This window comes from Cyprinus carpio, chromosome A18, assembly GCF_018340385.1.
Source record: "Cyprinus carpio isolate SPL01 chromosome A18, ASM1834038v1, whole genome shotgun sequence".
Lineage (NCBI taxonomy): Eukaryota > Metazoa > Chordata > Actinopteri > Cypriniformes > Cyprinidae > Cyprinus > Cyprinus carpio.
Genome location: NC_056589.1, coordinates 28685278 through 28704906, shown reverse-complemented (window position 1 = coordinate 28704906; position 19629 = coordinate 28685278). Strand labels below are relative to the sequence as shown.

The 19629-nt window shown below is 34.7% G+C and overlaps 1 protein-coding gene across 1 annotated transcript in view; it reads left to right on the top strand.

Moving 5' to 3' along the window:
- The window catches only part of LOC109072510 (transcription initiation factor TFIID subunit 4-like), a 94007-nt gene that overhangs the window by 25102 nt on the left and 49276 nt on the right, over window positions 1-19629 (top strand). The window contains 4 exon segments of the mRNA XM_042775845.1: window positions 9029-9178; window positions 9180-9196; window positions 15340-15470; window positions 17454-17579. Coding sequence (XP_042631779.1) covers window positions 9029-9178; window positions 9180-9196; window positions 15340-15470; window positions 17454-17579 — 424 coding nt within the window.

The window sequence follows — 19629 nt, the reverse complement described above, 5'->3', positions numbered from 1 at the left end:
CACAGCTTTATCCTTTGAGCCAAATATTGAAGGTGTCAAATTCAATATATGAAACTTTCTTTGTTAGCAGAAAATTATATATCTCACATGATATACATATACACATGCATACATATATATATATACATATATACATATATACATACACATATACATAAAAACAACAAAACATAAACACAAAAAAAAAAAAAATAATCCTTAATCAAAAAAAAAAATTTAATTTCCCCAAAATAAATTCAACCTTAAAAAAAAACCAAAATCCTAAACCCCAAACCACACACACATTTTTCTCTACATGAACACACCACACACACAGAAAAGCCACACATGAAGCCTCACAATCGTCACATACCCAATCACACACTACACACACACACACACACACTTTCATTTTGACACTTATGGCACTTCATCTTTTGCTAAGGTAAACAGCACACACAACTGTTTACTGACACATTTAATTCATAGTAACTTGAGAAATATATATACAACACACTCATGGCACGAATGTACCAACAGTGTGACACATAAACCACACTCACAGGGACGATCGACAAATTACGCACCACCACATACATACCAGTTGGGGAATAATGTTAAATATGTATTATTAAAAAAAATTTACAACAGAACCTACACAAATTATTTAAAATTAAATAATTAGAACAAAAGAACACGCACAGAACATAAAAGTTAAATATTTAAAACTTAAAAATTTTGCAAGTTAGAGCATTTGGTAAACAGTGATAGATCAATGAGACATACATGAACTTGTGGACACGACACTAAAGAGACGAGCCTGACTGACTCACTGCAGAGACGCTGTATACCTGCCATCCTAAGAGACGAGCCTGACTCACTCACAACAAATACCCTCCATAACTCCCACACTTAAGAGACGATAGGGTTACGAAATACCCACAGTAAAGAAAACCTACACCTAAAATCACAAGAACAACTCAAAAACAAAAAAGATGCAGGTCAACCAAAATACACATATAAAATCACACATCCACGGAGGAAGCGAACGCACACATCTGGGATCCACAAGTTCACACACAGGCAATGATCCACATCACACTGGCTCTCACCGTATCACACAACACACAGATCAAACACTCACATGCACTGCACCACACCCAGACACGGCACAAAGCTTGGCTGAGTCTGTGGTTCAGTCTCATACACACACATAAACACAAACGTTTGGGGCCATATGCGATTTCACACAAATGTTTTTGTCACACACACCAACACAGGCAATTCACACACATAAAAAAAAAAAACACACACACAGATGAATTCATGTCTTTACTGTATCACATCATGTGTCAGATTTACTGTCACAGGTTCAGTAGCTACTTATAAACAGTGCTTTGGTATTTTTGGACATAGTACCATGGTAATACCATACTGTTTAGACACTAATGCCACTAATACAGTATAAGTTGATCTTGGAGTACCTTATAAATACCATGGTAAGTGACTAATGATCCTGCAGTATTTATCAGAGTACCCATGATGTTACCGATCTGTACTTTCAGATCATGTTAACATTTAACTCCTCTCCTTCTCTCTCTCTCTCTCTCCCCAGAAATAACCGGGGGAAAGGTGCGCTTGGCGGAATAACGGGCTGCGCGTTGCCATGGCGACCAGGTCCTGCCTTACAGGATTAGGTCAGAACGAAGTGCCATTTGCATACAGATTGCCCAGCTGGTACCTTTTGTCGTCATGGTGATGGCACACAGCATCCCAGCATCCCTCAGATGAGTGACATCATCGATAAACTTCACCCCAAACACACCTGAGAGCCTCAGTATTGACACACTTGTTTTTCTGATGGGAATTTTCAATTGACTTTTACTATTTATTATATTATATTATTATTATATTATATTATATTATATTATATTATATTATATTATATTATATTATATTATACTGGATATATTATATTATACTTATATTATATTATATTATATTATTAGGGGCCCGAGTAACCGATGGTGTGAGGACCCCCTTGTATCTGCTATGTTTATTATTAGGGGCCCGAGTAACCGATGGTGTGAGGACCCTATTTGTATCTGCTTTGTTTATTATTAGGGCCCAAGCAACCGATGGTGTGAGGACCCTATTGTATCTGCTTTGGATTATTATTAGGGCTCGAGCCAACGGGCGCAGGGCCCTATTGTTTTTTCTAAGGATTATTCTTCTTATTATTTTTTTTATTTTTTTTTTTTTAACCTTTCGGGGTTTTTGGAGGCCTTAACATACTCAAAAAAACTCTTGAAAATTGGCACACACATTGGAACCTGCGGCCATCAGGACGCCACAGAGGCTGGGACCCGGCGTGGCACAGGGCTCTCTACGGCGCCCCTGGAACACAATCAGAAATCTTGAACCATAGCTAACACATACTTGCATGTATTTATATAAAACTCTTACACTTATAGATCTCATTGAGCCGAACAACTTTCGCGCTCTATGTCATAGGCTCCGCCCAACAGGAATTAAGCTATTCAGGGCTGTTTCAAAAAAGCATGCTCTGGAATTTGAAATACTCCTCTGAGGTTTTCCACCCGTTCTCCACACGAAAACTCAGTGAATATGATCTCAAGACATTGGGGATGAAAAATTGCCAGGGGATTTTTGATATCTCGAACGGTTTGCCCGTGGTGAGGCGTTGAAATTAGGGCAAAAAATGAGAAGCAGGAAATGTCTAATAACATCCACATACACTACCTGAGTTTTATCAAACTTCATCTGATTGTTCGATGTATGATGCCGATCGCATAGACGTGACTATTAGGAGTCAAAGTTATAGCGCCACCAACTGGCAGCAGGAAGTGTGTCATTTTCAAAATGCTTTGAATTCAGCATCTTATTTTCACTCGATTTGCTTCAAACTTCATCAGAATATTGTCAAAACACGGCCGATGTAAAACTGTTGTGGGGATATTGATATCTAATATAGTGTTGCCGTGGCAACATGTCAATCTTGAATATTCTGTTCTAGTGATTTTGAGGCAGATAAAATGCTCAGAATTACATGAAACTCAAAACACATATCAGTATTAATGATAGCTAGACAATGGCAAAAGGTCATAAATGGGCGTGGAGGAGGCACTCTATAGCGCCACCTTTTTCAAAAGTGGGGGGTTAGTTTTAGCTACAGACACCAAACTTGGTACATATATTGTTCTTATCAAGACGGACAACTTTCTAATTTACAGTCATCAGCTACGACCAACAGAAAGTCGGCTATTTCGGTTTAAATGTGGATTTTTGGAAAAATATGGCTGTGAATTAATGCATACTCCAAGAGAGGAGAATTACACTATACACACCAAACTTTTTCTACATGATGCCAAAACACTGTGGAACTTAAATTGGGAATGGATTTTGGATAGCTTGAACGGTTTTGCCGTGGTGATTTTTTGAAATAACAGTAAAAAGGGAAGCATTAATTGTCTTGTATTTTTAAATTGCAGCTTACAAACACTTCAAAACCATTTTTCATATAGAGAAAAAATCATTCTGAGGAAATATGCATAGTTTCACGATTTTACAACACTGTATGGATAACAGAAAATTAAAAAACTGTCAGACATCTGATCTCACTCTGAGGCCACTCTCTCTGTGTGAGGGAAGGGAGGGGGGGTTAGCTGACACAGAGAGAGAGAGGGACAGAGAGAAACAGAGAGAGAGTTAACATCTCTTTAATCACCAGGAAAAAAAATATCAGTAATTGTGTGTTGTTGTTGTTTATCATTACATCCAAAAAAACATCTTAAGAAATATCCTATTCCTTCACCTTTACGCAGTTTTAGGGGGAAAAAAAAGAAAAAAAAAACCTAGTACAATTTGTAGGGCTCAGACAACATTATTTTATATTATTACACTGTAAAATCTAATAAGTTGGGCTTACTTAAAAAAAGCATGCAAACCGATTGCCTTGAAAATACTAAGTAAAGTGAAATAGGAATAGTATATTGTACTGACAAATGCTTAGTTAGTATAGTTAACTTACACAAGAGTTCTAGTAACTAAAAAAGAACTGTAGGGGGTACTTGAACCTTTCATTAGGGTTTAATCCATGACCTCGTGCATAGCTACTCACTGACTCCCAAGAATGCATTGGCGCAGAATAAATTATGTAGTTACTTTGTTTTAAAGTTGTTGTTTTTTATTTTGTCAAATTTTATTTGCTGTCTTGTGTCAGTAGTAGCACAACAAAAAAGAGCAAAATAAAATGGCTATTGTTACAATTAATGAAAATAAGTTAAATCTCTAATTGTTACCATCGTTGTGATTCGCGTGATGAATGTTTAAGTCTGTGTGTGACTTCCAGCATAGTCCAACACACTATTTATGGATTATATAAAAAAGCATTTCAAGGTATTTATGACAAAATTAAAATCTCAAAAAGGTCATTATTAACAACCCGCCCCACAACAAAAAAATGCTTTAACTAAAAAAATAGGTCCATTTTATAAAAGCAACCTATTTATTACTTTTTCATTGAAAGCAAATAACTCTGATTTCATGATAGAATTTATTTATTAATTTTAATATTTTTAGATAATTATAATGAACATTCATGTATATTTGCATATGATTTTTCCCCTAATTTTTATTTATTTATTAATCTTCCATTTATATTTTTATTCTATTCCATTTATCCGAAAATAATTTATTAATTTTTTTTATTTTTAGTCAACAATAAAATGCAGTCTTTAATATATTTTGAATATAAAATTTTATGCATTTGTAAATATGACCAGTTATTAAGTTGCATGGGATGAATAGGTCATTCCCCAAGGGTTTTTCTGTACCTTAAAGATTATAAAATCGTGAAAATCAAGTATTTCAAATACTTTTTGCTTTAAATGAACATTTTAAGTGAACATCAGAAAGAGCGGTTCACATGAGAGAGCTTGCGTTAAACAGGACATTGATTTTTATCTTTTATTTAATGTGCTTTGGTAATTTCAAAACAAGCTAAAATACTTTAAAAATATAAGTATAGTTAAAGTATTTTATCACGTTCAACTTTGGTAGCTTAATATTTATTCATGCATTATGGTTTTCGGTAAGATCTATAGTATTTGGCCTAAAGTGTGATTATGGTGGAAAATTGCATGACAGTTTCTGTGTTTCGAGGCACAGATATTGTGCAAATAACAGAAAATGTGTGTTTTTTTGTTTTTTGACTTTTTGCAATATCAGACAGACTTTGCTCTGTTCCAAACTGAATTTAAAGTTGCTATCCTGATGCAACATGATGCAGCCTTCGGAACAGCTTGTTTTGGCCAGATTTGCATGCTGGTTAAACTTGATTGAATTACTAGTGAATCATGTGGCTTCATGTGAGCAGCACAGTGAGTTGCTGCCTATGTAGGACGATTTCAGGTTCAGGTTAACTGCTGTAGAGGTGATCAGAGAGGGGTTTGTGTTTTTTTCTTTGTGTGTTTGTGTGTGTGTCACAGGTCAAGGTTCATCTCTCTCTGCCCAGGGCTTCAGCGCCGGCCGATTGATAAACCAATAAATCTTTAGCAGTGTGGCTAATTAAGCTGTCCCGGTTTGCTGGTACTGACCACCCTTTACCCACGCGTGTTTAAGTGACCTGATGTTTTTGATTGGCTCTCCACCCATCGGATAACAACTGATTCAACGGGAAGCTGTCTTTTAGTTTAGTTTAGTTTAGTTTAGTTAATGCAGCAAAGATTTCCCATTTTGGTGTTTATTAGTGACTTTCACTATTGCTGTTGCTTACACTAAACAACACTAATACACTAATTGTGTGAAATATTAGCACCACGACTCATCCTGTACTCTGTATATCAGTGTTATTTTATATATATTATTTTATACAATTATAATATTTAATATAATTAATAAATAACATTTTAAATAATTAAATATATATAATAACCAATTTATTATAAAATATATTTAAAATATATATTTAATTTTGGTTTTATTATGTTTGTTATGTGTTTTTGCCATTTTTATTAGTTTTTTTTAATATTTAAATATTTTTCATATTATATATTATTTTATTAATATTGTTTTTAGGAAATGTAATGAAATATATTTTACCGTATTTAAATTTCATTTAAAAAACAATATATTTAAATATGATATTAAAAATATTTAAATATAAACAGTAAAAAAATTAAACAAAATGTGACTAATAAATAAAACTATTAAAAATTAAAGGAACTTTATAACTAAAATTAAATAGAAAAAAAGAAAAAATCTAATTCAAAACATCAAATATCAAAATATTGAGCTTTAATTTATTTATTTATTTTGTGTCAGTTTTAGTAATTTTACTTATTTTACTTGTCACTCAAACATTTATTTTAATTAGTTGCTAAGGAAACTATTCACATTTTTAAGTTATTTAAAGTTTTTTTTTTAATTTAATTTCATTTACCAACCATTTATTAATCATTTTAGTTTTAATCAACAATAACAACACATATTTTGCAATAAAGTTAAACTATATTGCGTTTATGATCATTTACTAGGTAGGTTTGTGTTGATTTTGATCGTCTTTTCCTGTTTCATGAAATGAGCAATACTTTTTCTACTCAAAGCTTATTATAAAACGTATAATATATATATATATATATATATATATATATATATATATATATAGATATATATATATATATATATATATACACACACATACTGTATAATATATATATATACTGTTTTGGTGGAAACTTTAGCTATCATGGTAACCATTTCATAGTGGGAAGCTGAATGGGAGAGATGATTTTTGGCAGAAGAAAGATGAATACTCATGACTTCTACACCAAACTATTGAGTCGCTCTCATTGATTTCTGTGGCGAGGGGTGGCAGCTAGGCTAGCATGCTAACTCTGGGCAGTGCTAATCTCCTCTGTCAGCTCCTACCGTGGTGTCAGGACTCATAGACACCCTGCCCAGCCTGGGAGAGGCACACACACACACACACACGGGCACCGGGGGTGGCTGGACACGGGCGCGAGATGCCAGGGGGTCAATGTCAGAAACAGAGACAGGGGTACAGACGCGAGTAAATGAGAGTGGCGCTGAGTGAACTTTGACCTCTGTGACCAGAGCCATGAAGTTTTCAGCAGTGCCTCGGGTGCAGGAAACTCCGCCGCTCTCCTGCTAATGTGCCGTAATTAGGACACTGTTTCCAAGGCAACGGGAAAAAAAGCAGAGAAATGATTGGGTGAAAAAGCTGCCAGTCACACTGATGCACTGACACACCTGCCTAATAACATTGTTTTCTGTGTGAATATCTGTTCAAATTTAATTTATTCCTGTGATCAAAGCTGAATTTTCAGTGTTATTATAGTGCTATTATAGTGTTTATTAATAATATTGAATTAGCTTTTATTTTTTTCTATTTTTTTTTTCATTTTTCAACTTTATTTTATGTTTAATTTTTGACATTTCTATTAATTTGAATACTTTTGGTACTTAAACTTACAGTGTTTTTTAAATTGTTATTTATATATTATTTTAGTATTTATTAATATTTTGATTTAGCTTTTATATGTTTTCAATTTTTTGGGTTATATTTTTATTAACCTTTTATGCCTTTTTTATTTTGATTACATTATTTATAATTTATTTAGTTTTTTTATACTCATGTTAGTTTTTATTTCAGTTTTGTCATTTATATTGTTTAATATTTCTATCTAGCTGAAATTAATTGTATTTGAGTTTCAGTTTTAGTTTTAGTTTTAGGAGACCTACTTAAACTCTTTTTTTTTAGTTAGTTGGCAAGGCATTTTTTTTTAGGTTTAACATTTTCTTTAATTTCACTGGAAGTGATTTAAAACAATTTTAGTTTTAGTTTTACACTGCAATCGATGTCTCAGTTGGAATAAACAGCAAAAAACAAATGATCTGATTGAGTTTATTCTGAATTAAATTTCTAATTAAACAAGGTGGTGCCGATAATCTGTTACATTAAACATTCATTAAACATCTGATTTCTTTCATAATCAGTGCACATGTGTCAAGGATGACTCTAGAGATGTTTTTGGAAGAGAAAATGACATGCGGCTAATATGTTTACACGAGACACTCTGTTTCTAATTCTCGTGTTTTGTTAAATAAAGTCCTCAAAATGTGAAGACAGCTTTCTGGGCATATTTCTGGGACGCAGGATCAGTCAGATCCGACAGAACTCACATCCATATTCTATCATTCATTCAAAAAAAAGTCTGAACATATATTTTATTTTATTTTATTTTATTTTATTTTATTTTATTTTATTTTATTTTATTTTATTTTATATTTTATTTTATTTTATTTTATTTTATTATTTTATTTTTCACATGCACATTCCCATTCTGTTCATAACACATGCACATGGGTTAGATGACAAAAACATTTTCCCTATGCATTAATAAATAAATAAATTAATTAATTTTATTCATTTTTTTTTAAATTTTTTTCTCTCATTCTGTTCATAATATATGTGATGCACAAATAACATGTCCATGAACATTTATTATATTTTTTTATTTTTAAATGCATGTTCCCATTCATTTATTTATTTAAATGTTATTTTCTTTTTATGCACATTACTGTTCTGTTCAGAATACATATGATGCACATGGGTATTTGACAAATATATATCCATGATCTTTTATATTTATTTATTTATTTTTTTTAATGTTGATGTTTAATAAAATATTTATATTTTTTTAAAAATACCACTACTAATAATTTTTTTTGGTTTTGTTTGATCCTCTCATTTCATATAAGCTCTGAAAACAACCATGAACAACTTATTATAATAATAATAATACGTACAAAACATAACACAGTTTTAATATTTAAAGTAGTTTTTCTGTGCATGTAAACATCACTGGCTGATTGTAGAATAGCTTTGATTTAGGGCTAAACGAATATGCATTATTATGTTAATTTGGAATCTGTACTGCTCTGTGTAACTCAATAATACGATAACGTGCTGAGAGATCAGACTGCGATTATCTCGTATTTGCAGAGACGATGATGACATCAACGATGTGGGTATGGCCGGCGTGAACCTCACTGAGGAGGAGCGCACGTATCTAGCGACCAACTCTGATCTGGTGGGAACGCAGATCCGGTCCTGTAAAGCGAGGGCCTTCCTGTCTACAGGTCTGCTACACCGGCGTTATACTGGAGACAGGTAACACACCTCAACCACATGACTTGTTTATAGTGCTAAATATATGTGTAGAATTATATAAGACGCTCTCACAAGGACACAGAAGCCCATCTGTGATGATCTGGAGTTATTCTGGAGAGCTGTTCTTGTGAATGTAGGCCAGCAGGAGTGTGTGTCCTTATTGCTCGCTATATCAGAATTGCGTTGATCATTTCTATTGTTGTCCCTTAAACATTTTATATCGTTTGTACTGGATCTTAAATAGTTTCCGCCCGAGTCAGTCTGTATTCGACTCATCCTTCCATGTTTGTGTAAATAACGAACAGAAATGTAATGAAAGTTGAATGTTTGTCCGCCTACATTTCCTTCGTATCTGCATTTCTATCAACATGCTTATTTAACCTGGAACATTCCTCAACATATGACCGCAAACATTTATATTCAACCAAATGCGAGAAAACGCACTACCATTCAAAGGTTTTGGGTCTGTAAGACCTTTTATTCAGCAAGGACGCATTAAATTGACCAAAAGTGACTGTAAAGGCATTTCAGAGATCTATTTCACATAAATGCTGTTCTTTTGAACTTTCTATTCATCAAAGAATCCTGAAAAATAAAATGCATCACGGTTTCCACAAAAATATTAAGCAACATTGATAATAATCAGTATTATTTGATTTCGAAGATCATGTGACACTGAAACTGGGTAATGTTTGTTTTGTAACCCCACACCCCAAAAAAAAATTTCAGTTTAACAGAATTCCCATAGAAACAGTATTTTAATTGCAATAATATTTCACTTTTTTTTAAAAATATTTGTGGCCCAAATTAAGTTTGTTGACCCCAAACTAAAAAAAAAGTTTCGTTAAGCAACTATTAATAAGGTTTTCACATTGAACTCTAATTAAATACAATTATGCAAAAATGCTTTTTTTTGTTTAAGATTTAACTGAAAATTATGCTTGTATGCGTTTTTTTTTAAAATAGTTTAAACTGATGTACGCACTTGTTGGTCCCCCCTTGTGTTGCTACATAGATCTCATTAACATCAACCCCGGGGTTTTCTGTTTTTCCCTCGGGGTTAAACGTGGCTCGGAAAATTGGGTGGGGGCGGTTGCGTTAAAAGTAATTCTTCTCAAAAGGGGCGGGTTTGTGGGACGGAAGGGCCCCCTCTGGGCCGTGGGGGCGGGGGGGTGGGGTTGGTTGATGGGTTGGGAACTTGTGGTGACAAAAAAGGGAGGCACAAAAACCTGCCACTTCGGCTCAAACGGGTGCCAAACAACACAACCCCTCCCAAAACCCTGATTACCCTCAAACACAAAGATCCCCCCATTTTCATTTTGCTTGCTACTTTAAACAGTTATCTTTTTACATGGGGGGAAAAAATTTTTTTCTCCTTTACCCTGCCCGGGTAAAAAAGGGAAACCAGACTGAATACCCCGCCATCACGTTTAAAATTACACTGGTTTAATTTTGGCTTTTTTTATTTCCCCTAGATCTGGCCCCTTTGATTTAAATGTGCAAAATTTTCTTTTCGAAAAAAATTTTCCAAAAATTCGTTTCCCGTACCCATAGGCTTTACTTTTCCAAATTAAAAAACCTTTTTTTGGGTGGCTCTTGTTTTTCCCCAAAATGTTTTGGGCCCCCGGGGAAGGTTTTTTAAAATCTTTAGGGTCCCCCCTTTCTTTGTGGTTTTTTTGCCAATTTTTCCTTACGTTACAAAATGTTTAACATTTGGGAACAGCCTTTGTTCAAAACTTTTGTTCCCCCCCCGGGGGGGTTCATAAAACCTTTTGGCGATCGGTGGGGTTTTTTGGGGTTTTGGTTGCCGGGGGGGGTTTTAAACCCAGGAATCTTTTGGGTGGAGTTTTAGTTGACAAAGCCGGCTCAATCTGAGAGAAATGCAAATGGTTGCACGCAACTACTGCAACCGAACCCTCACCGCTCCACCTCCTCCCCCAAAACTCCCCTGATTCATCATTCCACCATACCTCAAAAAACGAAACAACAAAGCGCACACACACCATTACAACCCATTAATACACTACTCGCTCCTGCTACTTACTACTTTAAAAACAGTTATCCATGTATTATACATGAAACCGAAAATTTCATAGCTTTGGTATATGGTTTGTGTGTGCATTCCTGTTATTTAGAAAAAACATGTAAGCATGATGCTAGCATGTCATCGGGTATTGATTTACCCATGTAAACAGAAATAAGCAAACGCACTAATTGAATCAATGTTGTTTGGTTGTTGTTTGGTTTGCTTGGTTTTTTGTTTTTGCAAAGCTTAAATTTCAACAAAAATAAAACATTAGAGGAACAAAAAACATGTGGGGGAATACAGAGAAAAACAAAACTAAATAAATGGCTCATGAGTTTGATTACCATGGAAAGATTTACCCAATAAAATACATAGTTTAAATGCAATGTTTTTCTTTGTTGTTGTTGTTTTGTTTTTTCCAAACTTCAGTTTGAACAAAAATAGAACATAGATAAATATAATACAGATAGATAAATTTATACAGAGATAAATGTAAATGGGTCATGAATATGATTCCCACTGAATGCATTATTCAGAAAATAAAATAAAAAACTGAAAATTTGTAACAAAAAATACATTAGAAAAAAACAAAAAAACAAGGGGGAATTCAGAGAAAACAAACCAAAATGGGTCACAGTTTTTTTTTTTTTCATGCAAAATTTAAATTTTAACAAACATGCGACATCAGAAAACAAAAACAAGTGGGGGAATACAGAGGAAAAATAGCAAATACTGCACAGTTGGGTTTAAACTGAAGTTGTCTAGCTTTGTAAATCTGTTGTTTACACATCATACAAATGAAGTTTATCTAGCACCTTATAGCCACCTTGAATGCAGTGATCAATCACTTGGATAAAGGCGTCTGCCCAAATTGCATTAATGCAAGTGTTTACTTAATGTCATTCATGCATGTTACCCTAAGATTGCCAAAATGAAGACCTCAGCTGCGTGTGTGAGGACTTCTGGTCCATCTGGAGTGTCTGGTGTAAACCGTGTCAGATCAGAGTGATTGTGTGGTTGAACAGACCCACAGGATGGTTTTCGAGCAAGTGCTCCGTCTGCGGGGACTGAAGCTCTTCTGACAGATTGTTTATAGGTTGATTTTGATGCTTCTAAGTTTTAAAACACAGGTAAACCTGGATGAAGACATTTACAAAAGATTTTATTGTCTGGAAAAGCAACTTGTTATTTTTTAGGACCAAAGGGAATTTTTTTAAGTTCCTCTAAATGCTTCTTGTGCTTAAAAAAGAGCCGTGGCTTAAGAAACTCCTCAAGTTTTGAAAATTTCTATGGTGTTGCAGGTTCATTTTACTTGTTCCCTTATAAGATCTTGTTTCCAGTCATTAAGGATACTCTCAGCACATTTAGTGGCTGATTTAAATAATTGGTGTGATTTCCTTTAAATAACAGTGGAAAGAGAACTTATGTTAATAGCTAATTAAAGACGGGGATGTTGTAGATAGAAGTGCTCAGAACTGAGCTGGCCACTCGTGTTGTTTTTAATAGACTTCAGACTCGACTCCAGCTCGACCTGAAACGACTTCAGACTTGACTCGACTCAAGAAGACGGCCTCGTGAATATTTTAAACACAACTCGAGTGTTTTAACTACTGATATCATGAAGAAAGAACTTGGGAGTTACTTACATGCTTTTACTATATCTGTGTCACATATCTTACATGTTATTTTCTTTAAATAAAAATAAAATAAGTCAAAAGAATAGAAAAAGATTAAAACATGCCAGTGTTAGAGTGTTATTTTTTATAATAAATAAAAAGAAACAAGACGATAGAATAGAAAAATAACAGAATGCTAGTGTTAGACATTTGGTTCTTTAAGTGTGTCAGAATCAGGAACTTCATGAAGATCGGCTAGATGCAGTGAATGTGGGAAAACAATTAAAGATACTAGAATAATTGCATAAATCTTTGAATGTATTACATCTTAGAACGCATCCACAAAGGTTAATAACATTAACATCAACATCAATAGATGCCGTGTGTCCTTTTAAAAACATGACCGAAAAATCTAGCTTTAAACGGAGCATGACGTTTTATCAATCTTTTGTTAATATATGGCTTTTTTAAAAGATGTGGCTTTTTCTCTCTTTAATGTTTATGGGTGTGTGTGTATGTGTGTGTGTGTGTACATGTTTTTTCTATCCCGTGTGGACTTAAACCTGAATACACACTAAATTGAGGTCCCCATGGGGAAACAAGCTTATATATCATTTATTCAGATGCAGTACCTAATAAAAGTAATTATGTCTATTTAATGTTGTAATTGGCGTTATTATGGGAAAAATAACGTGTATGGGTTTATATATTATATAAACTATGTATGATATAATTTAGCAGTATCACTCGAGCAAGAGTGCTGTTTTCCCGAATATCTGCACGATTGCAAATGTTATATAGATTTTAATACAATAGTTCAGTAAACAAGAATTTAATATTATGTGAAATTCAAAACACAATGTTCTACTCTAAGACTTTCTTAACCTCAAAAAATAAAAAATATCAAACAAAACCAAATCAGAACTTTTGTGCGACTAGTAATACAGCAGTGTTTCATTCCTGAATTAATCTACTTTACCATTTTTTTTCCCAGATTCAGTGAGCAATTTATAAAGACTTAATCTTTTGCTCCGAATGAATCATCGGTTTGAAGGAGTCGGTTGAATGAATTACTGAATGACTCCACTCAATCATTTAAGACCGTGATTGCGCCATCTACTGGAGGTTTTAGTTTCATATTGCTTCTCTGAGTATCTTTTAATAAAAAAAAAAAAAAAATCATATTTCAATACTCATTTTTTAAAAACCATCTATTATCATTATTTATGCTATGTTGAATCAAAATATTTCTTTTTTTGTAATGTCTATCCAATGCTGTACTCAGCTGTACAATGTTTTAAATGATCTTATGGGGGGCAATATTCTCAGCTATGTGCGATGTGCGATTAATTAGAATTAGAACTAGAATTAGATTAATTAGCATCTAGTGGCTACATCACGGTGTTACAGATGATTTTGAATATGAACGGGCCTCCTTAAATTAATAATTTACAATTATGTAACATTAATTTTACATAAATTGTAATTTTATATTTATGTATTTTTGTATCTTGGATGAACTCTATGTACAGGTAGAGAAAGACAATTTGAGCCACATTCATTGTAGTATCCCTGGAACACATTTTATCTTTTATATTTTAGGATTTTTAAGGATGAGAATTTACTTGCAACAATTAATGAAATGACTCCAGACTCGACCCAGACTCCAGCTTAAAGACTCGAGACTTGACTCGGACTTCAGATGAAAGACTTCTGGCTCAGAAGGTTTGCAGCGGTTATTAGAAACTCTGGTGCTAATTAGCCTTTAAAGTAAAAACTCACAAAAAAGAGCTGATTTTCTTTTTCATAGGGAAGAATACTCACAGGTTAAAATGGCAGTCTTTATTTTTTCTCCTCAGTATCAGTCCAACGAAATGGAGAAAGTTTTGCCCTTGTTTCTCAGATATTTCTCCTAATAATCTTTATTTTTCTCCAGATATGACTCAGACTGTGCTATTCCTGTATCTGCAGTCAAAAGTCAGAGATTTCAGTATGAACTCAGAACTGCTCATTGGATTCCTCCAGTATCAAATTACCTGAGCCGCTATTCCATGTTAATTTATAGCTCTATGCATTTACTGTACAAACTTTGTGTCTGTTTTTATGTTTCTTAAGAAATTTTAGGGGAAAAAACTGAGACAGTGTTTTTTTGAGCTCTTCTGGGTGGTTGGATCAGCTTTGCTGACCTTCCAAACCACAGAGGCTCATCCAAACTTATTATGCTGAAATTTTCAGGAAATCAGGTTTGAAAATGAGCCACTGGAGCGACAAAACATCCTCTCAACATATTTTGTGTTTTTTAAATGCAGGTCGTGTCAGTTCATCATAACAACCCTTTGTTGTTTCAACACACATCGGACCTTTTTGTAGAAGATTTATAAGACAGGACAGATGTAATTTTCTCTCGCTGAACTTCCTTCCAAACATCTGCACGGTGATGTGTTTTGTTTGATTATTGATATTTTTTCGTAACATCTGCATCTGCTTCTTTCTTGTTTCAGCGAAGAGGTTTGGAGTGACGGACGTACCGCTGGAGGCTGTGAACTTCATCTCTCACGCCACCCAGTCCAGATTACGGACAGTGCTGGAGAAAGTTTCCTCCATCGCCCAGCACAGAATGGACTCGTGTAAGGTACGAGACTTGTGGAAGAGATGCTTTTATTATATATATACAGTGTTGGGGGAAGTTACTTTTAAAAGCAATGCATTACAATATTGCATTACTCCCTAAAAAAGTATCTACTTAGTTACTTTTCATGAAAAGTAATGCGTTACATTACTTTTGTGTTACTTTTTCTCATCTGGGCTGGGCTTCCTTGTTTGCTTCTAATATAAAAAGTTCTTTTTTTTGGCAAATGTAAAAGACATTTCACTCTGAGAGTGAAATGAAAAAGCCTCAGGCTGAAGGAAATATAAATTCACATTTAATGTGTTCATTGTCTGACAGTCACACACAAATTGTTTTATTCGTCTGCTTATAGCAAAAACTAATCAAACATCATTACCATGAAAATCATTTGCCAGAGCACCTTAGCAGCTGCCTAGTGATGGCCTAGTAAAGCCATAGCAACCACCTTGTATACCCTAGTAACACCTAAGAAACCACTCAGAAAGCCCTAGAAAACAACTTGAACATCCTAGCAACCAGCTAAAAATTTCTTAAAAACCATCTTGAACACCCTAGCAGCCACCTAGCTGTGTCTTAGCAACTATACAGAACTCTTTGGCAGCACCCTAGCAACCACCTAGGAACACTATAGCAACCATCCACATTGCTCTTGCAACAGCCTTGCAACACCCAAGAAACCATGCCCTAGCATCCACCTACAACAGCCTAGCAACCAACCACATCACTCTAGTACCAGCTAGCAACCACCTAACAATGCCCTAAAAACCCCCTTGAACACTTTAGCAATGACCTAACAATGCCCTGGTAACAACCTTGTACACCCTAACAATCACCTAGCAACCACTTAGAAACACCTCTCTAGCAACACTCTAGCAACGGCCTTGCAAGACCCGAGCAACCACACAGAATGCACAGAAACAATATTGAACACCTTAGCAACAACATAGCAATGCACTAGCAACCAGAACTCTTGGCAGCACCCTAGCAATGACCCAAAAATGCCCCAGCAGCAGCCATCCAGAACACACCTAGCAACACCATAGTAACCACCTAAAACAACCCTAGAAAGACCATCTTGAACACCCTAGCAATCGATTGCCATTCTGACAGGCTGTTTTACAGAATAACTTGACTGGTTTGCTGAAGTTTGTGTTAATAAACTTTCAGTTTGTATGCATTCTATTGTTAACTCATTATGCATGTCTATGTGTGCGGTTTTAATGTTTAAATGTATTAGATATATGTATATTTTTCACTGTTAAGTCATGTTAACACACGCAATCGTATTGTAAAGTGTTGCTGAAATGCTGCTGTTGAAGTGGAAACTTTTGGGCACATGAATTACAAAGAGACTGAAGCAGACAGGTAAACAACTCGGTATTCAAACCCACAGTCCCACACGCGCTTAACCCGCACACATTAAACGCAGCACTCTTTCAAGAGACTCGCATTAACGGGAACCCAAAACAAACCCACAAAGGAGGAAAAGCAGGTGGCGGAGCGCTTTAAAAGCTGTTTATTTGTGTACATGGCGAAGAGGAACGCCATCACGGACGCACGTTTTGTTTTTTTGTTTTTCTGTTTGGTGTGTGTTGTGGCTTTTTTGTTGCGTCTGGTGCTCTTCGCGCGCTGCTTTATAAATGATCCGTACGAGACGCGCCTGTGTGAAGAACCTGACATCAGCAAAAAACAAGAGCGTCCTGAAACAGGCACGGCTGACTTCATAGCCATCAAAGAACAGGAGAGACGGAGGCAGGGATGAGAGGAGAGACGAGCTAATCAGAAAATGAAAAGAGGCAGGGATAGCGCAGGAAGTGCGCGAATCATCGAGGTCGCGTTCCGAAGTAAACATGTTTTTTGCGTTCGACCCACAAACTTCTGTCTCACCTGCCTAAGAAGAAAGTTTTCATCATGATTGAGTCATAAACATTTATAAATAAGTTAAACTGTGTATCAAAACTTCTCCTGACCTCTTTCTCTCTGCAGGAAGATGAGGGGTACGAGCAGTCGTCTGATGTGCGCTCGCAGCTCAAGTTTTTCGAGCAGTTGGAACGGATGGAAAAGCAGAGGAAAGACGAGCGAGAACGAGAGATTCTCCTCAGAGCAGCGAAGGTAATCTGGCACCTCGTGATCTCTTAGATCCTCTCGTTTCTTCAGATACATGGGTTAGATCACCCCTGCTTATTAACTCATTTAACTTTTTTAAATTGCTAGCCACCTCCAGTCATATTCGCAAAAGTGTATTGGCACCCAGAATATTTTGGGGTATGAATATCTGAACGTGCAATATAGCAAAACAAAGAACAGTCTATGGTTTTAAACAAAAACAACAACAACAACAAAAACCCTGTTTTATTCTAGCTTCATGCAATCTTTTTTATCAACACTTGAATGTAGGTAAGTTTCATATTTTGAATAAAAAGCTGAGAAAATCCCGTTTTTTGTAAAAGACTACATCTGGATCAGATTCAGAACGATGATCAAAACATAGATAGAATCGATTGCTGCCATCAACCGATCCAAAGCATCACAATCCTAAACCAACAGTTTTGATTTAAATAATGATTGATGTTTGATGATCGCGTTATTTTACATATGAATCTGCTTACGAAAATTAACCATGGTTTTACTATAAATAAAACCAAAAAACCATGGTTACTGTAGTTAAACCATGGTAGCTACAAATTAACCGTGGTTTTGTCACACTAACCAAATTTTAACCATTTGTAGTGAAACTGTTGTAATACAAATGGTAATCAATACGCCAATTACTGCACTTTTACTATAATAAAACCATGTTTTATTTTCGTAGACGTGATTGCTTGTTTCTGCTTCTTCTTTGTGTTCTGATCCAGACATTCAGTCCTCTTTCAGACGATCCGTAATAGCGCCTCCTATCGTACACCAGTTGAAAACACGGAAAACCGGAAAATTCTGTCAATGGAAAGTGTTACTTTTCAAGTAGTGTATTTTTGTTTAAAACGCATAACTTTTGCTACGGTTACGCCTATCGTTTACACTACTCCGGCGTTTTCAACCCTCGAAAACGGAGACTTTTGATAACGCTGCAGACCCCATTTTAGTTTGAAAACTCCGAGGTTGCGTTTTCACATTGTTGTACCCATAGATGTATAGGTAGATTCCCCGTTCGATCGCTCCAATAATTGCGAATGTACCTATACATATCTATGGCTGTACCTGCATGAATGGTCACGTGACACGCGTTTTAGGTTGTGTAGTGTAAACGGAGATCGTTTCTGAAACGCAGCGGAAACGCCAGTGTAGATGAGGATCGTTTTCAAATCATGTTTGCTTAATGAGCTAAAGAAGTCATTTGGGTCAGTTCTAAAATCTATAGACATTTACTTATTGAAATTGACTTAATGTTGTGTAAAATTAGTGGCATCATTAAATTGTATTTTATTTATTGATATTCAGTTGGCCATTAGCTGCCCTGATCGCAAGTTATCAATATCTTCATTGATCAAATCAGTCAGACCAATGAACCTCAAAAATTAATCTAGTTCATCAGGATTTCCCAAACTGGGGTTCATGAGTTGAATTAAAACTATTAAATAATTTTGAAATAAAAACAATCAAAATAAAACACAAAATGTTTTGTTTTTAGTATTATTTAATTTTTTAATTTTTTTATATACATATTTTATTTAATGTCATGTGACTATTAGCCAACATCAGAGAACCGTGTACTTGTGAATGTACTGATGAATTATTGTAATTTTAAATTAAAATATCAGGTTGAGTCAATATTTAGGTCAAAGTGGTTCATCTGACAAAGAAGTTTGGTAATCCCTGCTATAGATGGATTAGGCTTTTATAAAACACCAGCCAATAAGATTTTTATGTTGGTTCAGTGTTATTTCAGATATTTTGCATTAATAAAAGTAAATTAAATTATCAGATGCCTGTAATTTGTAATAAATCAGGGATTTTCGTTGCTTTGTCGCCCTTTAGAGCAGGGTTTTTATAAATTAACTAAAAATAAAAACCCCCAAAAATTGTTTTGTTACTTAAAAATGTAAAATAAAATATAAAAAGCATATATATATATATATATATATATATATATATATAAAAATTATAATAATAAAAAAATAAAATAATAATAATAATAAAAAACTCAATATGGCCATATTAAAAA